Below are 15,070 nucleotides of genomic sequence, written 5' to 3' on the forward strand. Positions count from 1 at the left end.
AGTGTCAGTTGTTATCATTACAGCTTCATAAATGCATGTTGATCCAGTAATATTTTATGTAGCTAAAATAAGTTTCAGCTATTTTGAGGTAATGCCCAGTAGGATAGGTATTGTGTCCACTAATTAGAAAGCTGCCCATTGCAGCAGTGAACTATGAACCATTTAAAAAAATATTTCAAACTGATACTGCTTTATCTTGTCCTATGAAAGAAACATTTTAAAATTTAACATGAAAACAGAATTTCTCTTTCCGAGAAGTAGCATGTAACATGAGAAAATGGGATGAACTCTGACATGAGTAGCTAATGAACACACATGAAAGGGAAACACTTCCACAAGCATACACTTGTCTATTCGTTTCAAGGCCACAGAACACTATGAGGTCAAGATGAGCTTTAGAAAACACAACAAAAAGCAAATAAACATTCTGCTATTAAATAAATATTAAGTACTCTTGTTGAGATGAAGGATGAAGCTTGCACCGACACCTGGATGACTGAAGGTTCCGCCCTTACCCTTTACATAGCAGGTGACTATTAAATCTATTAAACAATCACTGCGATGGGTAGAACACACAGGCACCTTAGACAACTTTAATCTAATAGAGCAAGTACAGAAACACTTTGCAGGAGCACAGAATCTGACAGCTTTCCACATTGCCCCTTCCACTACCTTTTTGGAATACCGCCTTCAAAACAAGACCTGTCACTGTACCTTAATGTCTGCTAAAGTCATCAAAAGAGAAGAGTAATCATCAGGTTTTTGCTTGGAAAAAAACCACACTTGGTTTTCAGTACCAAATATCCAGTATATTCAGCATGAAAAATAAAGATATTGGAAGTATTTTTATCCAAGCATGTCAACTAAAGCAAAACAGGCTTGTATTCCACTGTTCATATTCCAAGAATATTGCTTATAAAGCAGTCTTCTTTGAAACACACTACATATTAGTCATCCAAATGCATGATGTGAGCCACCTAGAAGAAAAGAAGAAAAATTATATAATTTTCAGATGTGCATCCTGACAGTACTTCCCTTGATATAGTATGTTTTTATACAATAAAAAAAAATAAAAAAAACCCAACACACCAAGCCAATAGATTGAGTAGTTCTTAATTTAAGTTTTTCAATGGAATAATTTCCTGTGGGTTTTTTTAGAGTGATACTTTAGATGTATCCTTCAAAAGCCCCTTAACCACACCTTCTTTAGCCCACATTTTCAATGATGTGGTAAGAGTTGATAGGTAAACATTGCAAAGTATCGAAGTGATAGACAAGGAAGGGGCTGCTGAAGTTCCATATGCATATAAAGAATGACAGAAGATACGGCAGGAACTGAAAAAAAAAAAATCACCATATGGAAATTTCTTGACATTTACTCCTGGCTTGTGTTATAAAAGAGAAAGCCACATTGTTCGAAGCTGAATTAAAAATTCAGGCTAATTAATGCACCTATAAAACTTCCATTTCCAGCTTAGAAATGAAGAGCATTTGAAAAGCAAGCCATTAATACCCTCCAATTATTTTCTGTGGTTTCAGAAGCAGCACAGACATACTACACTAGCTTCTGCAAGATGTTCTTTCCAAGTTCAGAAATAGAGCATTTGAAAAGAAACCTTTCTTTTCTTCAGACAGCTTCTAGATTCTGGAAATCATGTGCATGGAAAGGCTATATGAATGAACACACGTTCATTATTTAAAAAATAAAAAAAAATAAACCACCTCTCATTTGTCCTGGACAGTTCATCTTCTACAAGCAATGAAAATTAATCCCTTGGACAACCACTCTCCTCTCCTGCCTCATAAGGTAAAGATGAAGAAAAATCTATTTTTAAAAACAATTCACACCCATAGGAAGCCATTTCTTTAGACTGTATGGCATGGGAGCAGGGGCAGAATGCCTGGATACACCAGGATGTACACTATACACAAAAGCTGCCTTTAGCATTCAGAACCTGCACGTGGTTTTGCAAGCACCCAGGCAAAGCCAAGTCCCTCAAAGGCAGCAGAACAGGCTCTGAAGGAAGAAGAAGGTAGAGACAGGGAAGCCAGAGGGGCCAAGAAAGACCTGAGGAATTTCAGAGGGGCTGAAACAGCTTCTCCCCCTTCCAACACATCTTTTCCAGGATACCTTCCTCTCCCCAAATTCACTCAGGTGTGGGGTTCTCACATAGCCTCCCCACTTCTCAGTTCCTAGAGGCAACTGAATGACTCCACAGTCTCCCACAGCAGCTCCCACCACCAGATGCGGTGCAACATAACAGAGCTGAGCAGATGCCAAAGCCCCACTTCTCCCCTTCCACCTCGCTGCCCAAGACAGCACACTGTGATGACTTCTGCCAGGCCAGTTTAGGTACTGAAACTAGCAGAAAAGAAACATTCCAAAACCAGTTTTCTAGTGGTTTTTGTCCCTGAAGTAACTCACTATGGTATAAGATGTATATGAACGGCTGCAGGGAGTAACGGGGGATGGGGGGTGAGGACTAGAAGAAAGCAGAGGTCAGACCCAACAGTCTTGTAAGGACACCTTCCATCAACAGCTACATCAGGTTGACCATATTCCAGATGTGCCCCCTCAAAGTGCTTCAGAGTGCCAGGGCCAACTCCTAATTCTTCCCCATATCAATGAAAAAAACCCAAATGCTTCCTGGTTTGGGGGATTTTTTTTTAAACCACAATAAAACATAAGCATGTTCCCCAATTACTATAGATTTTGCAGTCATCTGCACTTGAGAGGGGAAAGAAAAAATAGTCAAAGGGCTCACCAATCACTAGGTACAGGGGATGAGCTTCACCCTGAGAAAACCAACCATCCTGAATACAATGTATTTTAAACAGCAGATACACAGGGAGACAGGGATCACCTCATTATTTCATATGTTGAGCGAGTTCAAACTCAGCCACCAGAAACCCCATGGAGAAAGAAAGAGTTTCAAGAAGAAACTCAAGACCTTAGAAAAAAAAAAAAAAAAAAAATCTGTTGCAATGCCGGAGTGAATTCTTCCTGTTTTCAAATAGCAGTCACACAGATAACAGCACATCCAACCAATTTATTCAACCAGCCTTATGAAGCAAATAAACTCCTACCCAGGCAACAATGCAAGTTCATCTTCACATAAAGTTCCACTAGTCTTGAACTACTACTTCAATTCACTCACAGCAAATAAGCCCTCATTGAACACAACATTAGCTTTCTTACTCCAATTTCTTCTCTCTTCCTACCTCTGTCACTCCTCCCCTATTACACTCTGTAGCCCTTACTCACCCTGCCCTCAAAGCAGAATAGTCAAGGACTGATCACTCCCTGTGCACAGTTCTCTGTCCTTCTTTACTGTATGTCCTGGCAGAGGAGAATGCACCCCTTGTAAACATGACAGGTAACATTCAATACATAATGCAAGGTAAAAACCGAGGCAGATAGCCAACTTCATGAGAAAACTAACTGCCTCTCCCTGGAAACTTTTTTTTCCCCAAAGACAAAAATTAACATTTTGGTTAATATCATCTAAAGCTTTCAACAATTAAAAAAAAAAAACATCAACAAAAGCAGATGCCATTAAATTATGATTTTCATATGAACCATAACCTAATGTCAGTAAAAAAACATGTGAATTTTGATCATTTCTACTTGAACACATCAACTACATTTTGATTTGATTAGTCACATTGTATAGTCAAAACGAGCAACACTTGTCTTTTTGGTGCTGAAGTTGCACAACCTGCTATGTAGTGCAGTGTTAAATGAACAGCCCACTTCTTTCTAGAGTAGGCAAGGCCTTAAAGGTAGTGCTATAGCAACATCCCATTTTTTGTGGGATGAAGGCCTAACATCACACGGAAAGTGAAATTTGAACTTAACCACCATTGGGCCAGCTTTTCTGTGCAAATGCAATCTCCACTCTCTTAAGGTAACTGTCATAGATGCTTCAAGAAAATCAGGCTTGTGCTAGCCCCATTTAGAGCAAGCCACAGTTCAATGCTATTGTTCGGGCATTCAGGTAAACATGAAGCATCCTGACTCTACTAATCTTAGACACAAGCTATTTCCAGATTTCTTCTCCAGTTCTCTACTGTTCTGTTTCAGTCAAACACAGAGCACAAGTAAAATACACACAGCTCAGACTTGTGACACATGCCTAGCTTGTTCTACATGGCCGGTGTAACTGTGCTTCTGGCAGCATTTACTGCCACAGGATAATGGGCATTTTGCTCTCTAAACATGAGTACGGCCAAATCCCAAGTAATGTAAATCACAAATTCAAGATTAAAAACAAACAGTGAAACTGCAAAATCTATAAGGTTTTGCTTACCTTGCTTATGGGCTGCATAATTTTATGTGAATGTGTAAGGACTTACAGGAGAAAGGCCAACAGTTCAGCTGAACAATAAAAAAATATATCATGCAAAAACCTCTGAAAAATCTTCATCCTAAACAGGATACAATCAGTACTACAAAATTTTACAAATATTGATTTTATATTGTCTTCCTAAACAAGGTTATTTTCAACAATTATGTCTTCTCTACCCCACCTCCCCAAAACAAACAAAAGAAGTATATATACAGAAATAAATTCTCAAGAACAGGATGGACACTTTCTTGGCCTTTTTGATTGTTAATGAAAATCACTACATAGTTCTCATTAATACACACGCACATACTCTGTATCTACAGATATCTTTTTTTAAAAAAAATACATATTCTAATATCCCAAGTTTCTTTCCCTTAACATTTCAAAGATTTCAAGCAGAATCCCAAAATAAACTCTATCAAGAACTAGATCATAAAAAGATTTATTCTCAGCACCTGACTTTAGCACACAAATATTCCTACTTTGTCTTCACCGCCTTTTTTCTATTCTCTGTATAAATCTTTTTACCAGTGGTTCACAAAATCTTGCAAGATAGCCACCCGTTCTCCAGAACCTTATCTTCCCAAACTCCCAAAGCTAAAACTGATACTTGGCAATTCCCCTCATCATTTTGTAACAATTAAAATGAAAAAGCTTGCATTCAGTACCCACTGACAATGCTTTTATAATAGAATACTTTGAAAAAGGAAGTGTTTCATCTATGTGCTAGTTTTGGCTGGGGTAAAGTTAATTTTCTTCATAGTAGCTGTTATGGGGCTATGTTCTGGATTTGTGCTGGAAACTGTTGATTACACGAGGATGTGTTAGTTATTGCTGAGCAGTGCTTACACAGAGCCAAGGGCTTTTCTGCTTCTCACTGCACCCCACTAGTGAGCAGGCTGGGGGTGCACAAGAAGTCAGGATGGAGCACAGCTGGGACAGCTGACCCCAACTGCCCAAAGGGATATTCCATACCATCTGATGTCATGCTCTGCAATAAAACTAGGGGGGGGGAGGATGACCAGGAGCCACTGCTCAGGCACTAGCTGGACATCAGTCAGCTGGTGGTCAGCAACTGTTTTTATTTGCATCACTTGTCTTTCTTGGGGTTTATTGCTCTCTCTCTATTATTTTCCCTTTCATTACAATTTATTATTTTATTTCAATTATTAAACTGTTCTATCTCAACCTATGAGTTTTCTCATTGTTATGCTTCCAGTTCTTTTCCCCCCATCCCAGTGGACAGGAGTGAGTGAGAGGCTGTGTGGCGGTTAGTTGCCACCTGGGGTTAAACCATGATAAACTATTAACTCTTAAAACAGTTGTGAAAATACCCAAGTCAAGCAGCAAGTGTTTTCCTTACCATCAAAGGAAGTTATTTTTGTCCAAGCAATAAAACTCACAAGTGTCTTTGCTTAAAAGTTACTGAGCAGTTTTTTATCACACCCTTCTCCTATTTTAAGTCACCAGTGAAAATTATTTAATAGGATGCAGCTTTGCATTACCCACCACCACACTCATTCTGCTTCTTCAGAGTTCTTACTCAGAATTTTTTTTTTTTTCGGTTCTTCTTAGTTGGTTATTAAAACTAATGAAAATATTTTTCTGCTTGTATAGCAAATAATCAACTTGTTAAAGGGAGTTTCTATAGACTCCATACTAAATGAATACTGGTAGAGACTTCCAACACCATCACACCCTGATTTAGGTCAGGGAGGGTTTTGAGTCCTTGAGTACTTAGCATTTCTAGCTCCAGTTACCCATATGAATCTGTCTGACTGAAAAGATAAGCAAGCTTTGGAAAAAAAAAAAAAAACCCACACACGAAAAACCACAAAACTCCCCACAAAAACTAAACAAAAAAAACACTCTATAACACACCTCGGGCTCTTCCTGATACCAGTGAATAAAGAGGAAAGAAAAGACCCAACCTTTTCTACCTTTTCAAACCATATGACAATATTAACAGATTGACTTAAACATGCACACACAAGAGCACTGGTGCAAGTTGCAATAAAAGAAACTATCCCAACATTCTTGATTCAACCATGTCACTAAGGAATTGACATCACAGATTGAAGTTCTCAAGAAGAAAAACAAAACTAAATGGAAGACCAGTCTTCCTAAAAATGAAAATATTATACTGATCTGCACATGCTCTGATTGTTCTTAAATCAAAACATCCACTTTCAAAGTTCTCAATCCATCTTCTTTAGTAACTAGCAGAAGATGGGGAAAGAAAAGCATTGCTTGAGGTGTTTGGTTTTCATTTCTTCGCTTTCTCAAAAATTTCCAGAGACAAGGTTACTTCTGGTTACATCTTTTAAGCACTGTATCACTAGGCAAACAGTATTTAGAGAACATACATATCTAGCAGAGTTGCATCATCATTCATTGACCACTTGACAAGTTTACAGCAGTTCATAATATGAGGAGTGGTTTCCATAAATCTCTAAACTGCTGAAGCCATTATCACATCCAACATTACTAACATCACAGATATTAAAGCATTTGTCAGCTAACAAAACAGATAAAAATATAAGGTAAAGCTTTTCTATTAATAAGAATAGACAAATATTTCACTAAATTAATGCAGTCCTCCAGAAAAAAAAGGTGAAATGAATTCAGTTATTTGAATTATCATCCAGTACAATAAAATCCTTTTTAGAATTAAATTACCTCCTTTGAGTATAAAAAGGATAATCATAGGCTTTCTTACTGACACAGTCTTTTGTAAACACTGAAAGTAACTTACAAGCTATGATACTGTCATTTCAAAAAGCACTCATAAAACTTGTTCCAAAAATCATATGTATAATAGCATCAGTAACTTAAGTACATTTTTAATTGTCTCTCCATTAAGGTGCCTTTTTAAACATCACAGCACAATAAAAACATGACAAGGAAAATCACAGATAAAGAAAGATGCTATTCGGATAAACAGAAGAGATAAGCATCCTAAAATCCTCTTAAATTCCTAAAAAAAAAAAAAAAAAAAACCCAAAACAAAAAAACCCAATCAAACAACAGACTGACTAATCTCAGAACATTAAATCTGAAAACTTACATCCGCTTGACCACATAAAAATAACTAAACCATGAAGCCAAGCCAAGCAACCTTATTCCCTGTAAAGAACAGAACCTAGTATTCATACTCTACAAACACAGGTTCTGGTTTGTTAGAATTTAAGTCAGATCTAGGAGAGGACCTTTCACAGCAGTTTGGCAGAACATCTAAAGACATTCAGAAGACACCTCTCATGCCGCAGAGAACAGGACCAAGCACAGGGCTACAAACACTAAAAAAACAAGACAATAAATGTAAGACTCTGAGAGTCTGTTTATACTTGTTTCACTTTTACAAGTAGTAAGAACCCAAAAGCCCAAAAGTCCGTGCAGGTACCAAGTCAATCTACCTGATTACAGATGCCTAGCTACATAATGATAAGCACAGCAGATGAGAATGTGAGGTTCATCCACCCCAATAAAAAAGGACTTTATAAGAAGCTTCTCCACAGTGAGAAACCCAGCCTCAGGTGTAGCATCACAGGAAAAGAAGTTGCATTTGAGTGCTCTCTGAAAAGAGGAGTTCGAAGGGTTATGAGATTCTTTTGTTGTTCTTTTAAAGCTGATTCCAAGGGGCACAGTAGGGATATGGTTATTTATATCCAATTTTTAATGGAATAAATTTAAACTCAACAATAATGGGTGGCAATGCAAAACTTAAGCAGAAAAGTAAAGATCCATGTATGATAAATTTACCTACCATGCACCACAAATGAGCATCACTGTTAAGGATGGGTCCAAGTCTTGGTATACTCCTGTTTGTCACACAGGGTTAACTCCCCATAAATTACACTTTTAACAGCCACAATGAGGTAGTGCAGGTGTCTACTTTCTTACCCCTTCCTGCAGCCCTAGTTTTGGGAGCATTCCTTTCTGGTGACAAATGGCTCACATGAGTCAGAACTTCTCCCACAAAGGTAACTGTGTGACAGAGAGTCCAACCTAGCTTTACAATATCACCACATCTTAGAGACTGATGGCCACTCATGTGGACATCTTGTTATTTTCTAAGTTACTGTGTGTTATTTGGCAGAGCTACAAACAGTAGCAGAGGCACAGGAGCTATGCCCCCCAACTCTGGAGGGTCATTCAGTCACATTCAGGTGGTATCCAGACACCCATCTTTCCATATGAAAGTTTTAGACCCTGCTATGAAAGCTCTGAAATAGAACAGACCTCTGCAGACATCATGAAAACAGTCATTCCCAATAAACTGATTTTCTAAATAAAAATATTTTCTACGAATACAGGCTTAAACCCTTGCTAACCTCTGTCCACTATCCTGACCTATTGTTTTACAGTTCATCTGCTCAGTACCAATTAGAAACGATGCTGTGCCCTTTACTCAGATTTACTTTGATCTGAAAGCACTCCATTTCATATTCAGCACAGCAGCACCATCATTCCTCCACTACTGATACCTAAAGAATCACCACTCCATACCTGTGCTCATTCTAGTCTTTCCCCAAGCAACTGCTAAAAGTAATTAAGAGAGAATAACAGGCAAGACAGACTTCTGATGCAACCTAATCTGGCAATTTCTACGTGTACCTTATCTATCCTACTAATCCTCTCTCCCGAATTACAGATACTACCACACTATACATGTTTATGCAGCCCACACTACAGAAATATTCACCTGCCTTGTACAGCTCCACATCAGAGTACTGATCTAACAAGGTTTGTCAATCACTACCTATGCTTTGAAATTCATTACAAGAAAAGGGTTTGGGTTTTTTTGTTGTTTTTTTCTTTAGAGAATGATGCCACAAGGTTTATACCAAAACAATTATTCCAGACCGTTACTAGATTGGTGAATTTCCAAAAAGGAGGTGGGACAGAGGCTATGTCAGTGAAAGTGAGATTAATATTTCTACATGATATTTTTGTTTTCAGTGTCAGATGAACATCTCCAATCTTTAGAAATCAACAGAAACTCTACTATGAAGCATCTATATTTGATGCACAGTACACAGCATGACAGACTGCATAGGCAAGAAAAGAAAAAATTACCAATGGTCACATTTGTCACAAAACCAGCTTGGCATTCTTTTCCATTTCTGCACACATCACTTTTCCAGATTATGCCTATATTCCCTACTCACCTAGCAACTGTGGATGACTGTTGAAGCAATTGCAAAGTATGAGTCTCTAAAAGACCCTACATGCACAGGTACCACATGAAAAAACCTGCACAGATAATTAAAACATAATAAGGTTTTATGTATGCTATGTAAAATTTTATATCCAGTAGCCACCTTCAAAGAGTTTATAACCCATTTTAAGCTTATTCTAGATAAAAGCTCTTATACATTAATTGATCAAGCCAAAATCTAAATTCTCATATCTATTAAAACTATACCCTGACTTTAAGAAGTATCTCTTCAAGTGGCCATGTATAACACAGCTTATTCATGCCACTGCCTGCTGAATCAAGGCTGCAAACTATAACTGTAAAAGCTGACCGGCAACCTAAAACGAGAAAATCTGTATGCACAACAAAATAAAACTAAAAAAAAAAAAAAAAAAAAAAAGATGCTGAAGGTCATAAAAAAGTTCAGCACCAGCCAAGTTCAAAACTACTTTCTGTAGGTAATCTGCCTGCAAGACCACACGAGCAGTTAAATGCTGTTTACCATCTCTCTTCTTTCCATCAGAAAGGCCTTCCTTCTAACAGCAAAGAAAGAACCAGTATTTTCAGGCAAACTAGTTTTTCAACCCAAATGCACAGAGGGATTAAAAATGGGGTTTACACTGGAACCTGTCTGCTTCATGAAGCTCTCATAAAATTGGAACAGATACCTGGCTGTTGCCTAGGAAACAGCAAGTAAAGTCAAGCCCTGTGTAAACTATTAGGTCTTTTAACAACCAAAAAATTAGAAACAAAAAGAGTAGCTCAGTACAGGTATGATTTACTGCAATCTACAAAAGATGAACTCGGTCCCAAGTACTCCATATCCTTGAATCAAGCAAAGCCAGTTACAAGCTTCAAAACTTGGGATTTCATTTCAGAAGGAACTTTCAGGTTCTTCAGGAAAAATACTATGATCTGCCTTTACTTAAATACAAATCTCAGCACTGGCAACAGCTGTGTCTTCAAGTATGCAGAAAGGTACAGATTTCATACATACCAACAGAGACTGAAGCTTCCTATACATACATATAAAAAAAAATAAAATATATATATATATATAAACTGCCATCTACCCGAGCTAATAACATTTCCAAGCAGCATATCCCTTTCTCTTCCTTTGATTCTGTCTCAAGAGTGACATGAAGATCTGGGAGCTTTTCCTAAAACACTGTCCCTAAACAAACAGAAAAGGTGAAGCAATTCAATTACCTGGAAATAAATATCATACTACGTGACCTGTTCCTTATCTACATGAGCATATTTTCCTTCTCCTCAAAGTTTCCACTGTAGTTACTGCTGCTGTAGCTCTAGCGGTATCAGCCAGTAACATGACCCAAGGAAAGGAGAGTGAGCTGCTAGTGTTGTAGCCGTCACACCGTGTGAAATTGCTGTGAGCAGGATGAGACAATGATGTGCTTGAATGATAGCAGCTGTTCTGCGCTGGCATCGCCACCAGCAGAGCTGTAATCACAGCCAGGTGTAACGGTGGGAATTTTGGGGGATAAAGGCTACGCCTGCACCTGTGGCACACTCTGTAACTTCCAGCCACGCAATATTTGTTTTTTAAAGACCATCTGTCATTCTGACAAGCTCCCTACCTGAGCGTCACTGGAGCAAGCTACCTTTTGTATTTCCTTAACAAGGCCTTTCTCCCTTTTGCACAACGTCCAATTTCAACCTCATACGTGCCTCGCAACCAGAAAATGATACGGTAAAAATGGTGTAGGAACCACTGTAGCATAAGAATTCAAAACACTCCTAGTTGCTGTGATCAAAGCAAAATCCTTTAGGAGATTATCTGCACCAGAACCCTGAGAAAATCCTGCGGCTCAAGTACTTTTATACTGCGTCTTTGAGATAAAGCACAATTTCCCCCGTCACCGAGCAGGGCTACCTCCAATTATGTTTAACTACGGTGAGAAGGTTCTACCAGTGGCCGTTGTGCTTCTTGATCCATCCATGCAGCTTCGGGCCTGGCCACTAGCTGTGAACGCAACAGTCTACAGATACAGACCACAACTCCGAGGCCATCAAAAGGAAGATTTATTTGGGAAACGAATAAAAAAATAAAAAAAAAAGAAAACCGATCCTAACCAACCACTCATTCAAGCAACCAGAAGTACGTGCCTCACGAGCGAGGGGTAAGACGCGCCAGATCCCCTCGCGCCCCAGCACCCATCATCGTGGGAAGCAGCAGAGGGGCAGCGCTCGGATCTGGCGATGATTTCACCGCTTCGCTAAAAATATCGCTCCTGGAGGCGCCGGCGTGTCCGGGGCGGCGGGTACCGCGGGAGCGGAGCGGGGCGGAGGGGCCGGGCGAGCCCCTTCCCGGCGGCGCGGCCAGGCCAGGCGGTGCCCGCTCCCGTAGAAGTTCCCCCCTCCCCCGGCAGATCACCGCTACCCTCACCTCGCCCGCGGAGGCGGCGCGACCACCGCCACCCACCTACCCACCCACCCCCGCCGCCCCGGTTCCGGCTACCGTCGCCGCTGTGGCATTCTCAGGACCGCTCCGCTCGCCCCTTCACGCCGGCATTTCAAGGCGGGCACCGCTCTCGCCCCACCGCGGCCGTACCGGCCAGGAGCGCCCGCCGCGGGACGCGTTCGTTGTCCCTTAAGGAAGGGAGAGGGCAGCGCCCCATCCCGCGCGGAGCCACCGGCGCGGCCCGGCAGGTGCCAGGGGCAGCGGGCGCCCCCCCCGCCCCCAGCCCGAGCCCCGCTGCCAGGGAAGTTGAGCGCGGCGCGGGCGCTCCCCCCGCCGGGCAGCCCCCCCTCCCCCCCCCCCCCGCCGGGCAGCCCCCCCCCCCCCCCCCCCCGCCGGGCAGCCCCTCACCCCTTCCCGCCCCCGCCGGGCAGGGGCAGCGCCCGCTGCCGCGGGACGCCCGCAGGTCGCGGAGCAGCTGCAAACACCTACCCGGAGAGCTTCCCAATCTTCACAAAGCTAAACACATCCATCCATGCAGCCGGCTAGCTCTGCCCGTCACACTCACTCACTCCAGCAGCGGCGGCGGCAGCAGCAGCAGCTCCATGTCAGGAGAAGGTTGCGTCCAGCGGCAGCAACAGCCCTGGCGAAGGCAGGAGCCGGCGGAGGCAGAGGCTGCTACCCCCCTCCGGCAGGGAGCTGGGCGTGCAGCATCTCGCAGGAGCAGCATTCATCTGTGCGCAGCCCTCCCCCTCTGCTCCCCCCCCCCGCCCCGCTCTCTGCCTGCCTTGCCCCCTCCCCGGGGTAACTCAGGGAGCGGGCAGGGCGCCGGCGGCTGCCCGCAGGAGGGCTGCCCTCAGCCCGGCTCCCCGCCGCGCCGCGCACCGGGAGGCTGAGGGCGAGGCGGCGGCGCTCCGCCGCCCGCTGCCTGTTTGCGGTATCCCCAGAGGAGGAGGACGGGGGGCGCTGAGGGAGGTGGAGGGTGTGGAAGGGTGAGTTTCTCCTCTCGCCGGCAATATCTCCCCCTCCTGTGGGGGAGCGGAGGGCGCAGGCGGCGCCGGCCCGGGCGAGCGCCGCCCGCTGGCTCCAGCCCGAGGCGGCGCTGCGGCCGCCGTGAGCGGGCCGGGCCGAGGGGCCTGGCCGCCCGCCGCCGCGGGGCTCCCCGCAGGGCTTCCCGGGGCAGGGGGCCGGGGCTTGCGGCGGTGCCCCCTCTCGGCACCCCGGCGCTTCCCCCGGAGCAGCGGGGGGCACGCCTGAGGGAGAGGGGAAGGGCAGCGCCGGCGGGTGGGAGGCGGCTCCTCCCCGGTCGGGGAGCAGCACCCCGCGCTTGGCAGGAGAGCGCAGCCCTCCAGATCGAGAACTGCGGAGAGCCGGGAGCCCGCTTCCCCCCGCCGGTGATCGCCCCTCAGCGATCGCACTGCTCCGTCCTCCCTCAGGTGGGGAAGGATCTGCTGGCCTTCAGCCCGCACGCTGGGTGCTCACCGACGGTGGACCACTGGCAGGCAGCCGGGCTGAAACCATCAGCCTGGCTGTGTCACCATCCCGTGAGCCCTCCACCCGTGCCAGAGGAGCCAGAGGAGAGGCTTGGAAGAATGGAGCCCTCACTGCGACAGGAGCATGGCAAGGCTGCTTCGTGGCAATGTAATTCAAATCAAGCATTCTTCTTACCATGTCTTAGTGGAAAAATTATACGTCCCGATGCCCTGACACCAGAACAGTAGAGACACGCTGCCTTACACTTCTGTCCTGCATCAGGCTTCAAAAGAGACCCTGGAGTTTAGCTATCCATAAGCTTCCCATGAGGGAGCAGGACAGGAAGGCAGGTGAAATTCAAATTCATCTTCACGCAAGCTTTACACTGCAAAACAATAATTCTCAGCATAGGAATGAATTTTCTCCACCTCAGTGTTTTTATTTGTGGTTTTGTTCGCTGAATAGATTGATATGCTCTTTACTTCCTGCCTTTATAGAGTTTCGGTCTCTTCTGCAGGCTTACACCTGCGCTCTCTCACCAGCAAAGAACTTCAGAAAGAATAGTAGAGCCCAGCATGCAGGAGCCAGCAGCCAGATGGGAAAAAAATGCACTTTTTAAATATTAAAACTTGTATTGATAAGAGAACAAAAAGAACAGGCAGTGCAAACACTCACAGTGAATTGGGTTTCAAAGTATTCTTTAAAACAATAACAACAAAGAATGATTGATCATCTATTTACACTGGGAGAACATTGAACTGCCAGCCAAAAAACACTCGCTGGCCTACCATGGATGTAAATGGTTTGGGCATATCCTCAAATGCCATATGAAGTATTTTATGCTAGTGCATCAAAATATTTATGTGGTTCTTACATGTAACTATATTTATTTTTTGTTATACCAGATTTTTTAAAACTGCAGAACCTGTGCCTGTCATTCACAGTGCTCTATTGATTGGTAAAAGTTACAAAGATAACACAGTTTCAGCTGGTTATAAACTGATTTATTTATAAACCTGTCATTATTTATTTATAGACTGAGGAGATAGGCCAAGATCCTACAAAGCTAACCAAAGCTGATAAAATGATATACCATATATAAAATTAAACACATATGTTTTATATCAAACAAAGTTCCTGTCTTGAGCACTTGTCCTGGTTTTAGCTGGAATAGAGTTAATTTTCTTATTAGCAGCTAGTGCAGTGCCATGGTTTAGATTTAGTGTGAGAACAATGTTATAGCACACTGATGGTTTTGGTTGTTGCTGGGTGATGTTTATACGAAGTCAAGGACTTTTCAGTTCCTTGGACCCTGCTAGCAAGAGGGCTGGAGGGGCATGGGAAGTTGGGAGGGGACACAGCCAGGACAGCTGACCCTAACCAGCCAAAGGGATATTCCATACCATGCGGCATCACGCTGAGTACATAAACTAGGGGAAGAAGAAGGAATGGGGGGGCATCTGGCATTATGGTGTTTGTCTTCCCGAGTAACCATTACACATGATGGAGCCCGGCTTTCCTGGGCATGGCTGAGCACCTGCCTGCCCACGGGAAGTGGTGAATGAATTCCTTGCTTTGCTTTGCTTGCATGCGTGGCTTTTGCTTTACTTATTAAATTGTTCTCATCTC

At 43.2% G+C, this 15,070-nt stretch overlaps 1 protein-coding gene across 2 annotated transcripts in view; it reads right to left on the minus strand.

Annotated features, from left to right (window-relative positions):
- Positions 1-12,713, minus strand: part of FRMPD4 (FERM and PDZ domain containing 4) — a 298,684-nt gene extending 285,971 nt beyond the window's left edge. For both annotated transcript variants that reach the window (XM_056329587.1, XM_056329588.1), the window contains exon 1: positions 12,461-12,713. In XM_056329587.1, the coding sequence (XP_056185562.1) occupies positions 12,461-12,501 (41 nt within the window). In that variant the 5' untranslated portion in view covers positions 12,502-12,713. The remainder of the gene's footprint in view (positions 1-12,460) is intronic.
- Between the last annotated feature and the right edge of the window lie 2,357 nt (positions 12,714-15,070).

This window comes from Falco biarmicus, chromosome 2 (assembly GCF_023638135.1).
Source record: "Falco biarmicus isolate bFalBia1 chromosome 2, bFalBia1.pri, whole genome shotgun sequence".
In the NCBI taxonomy this organism is placed as follows: Eukaryota; Metazoa; Chordata; class Aves; order Falconiformes; family Falconidae; genus Falco; species Falco biarmicus.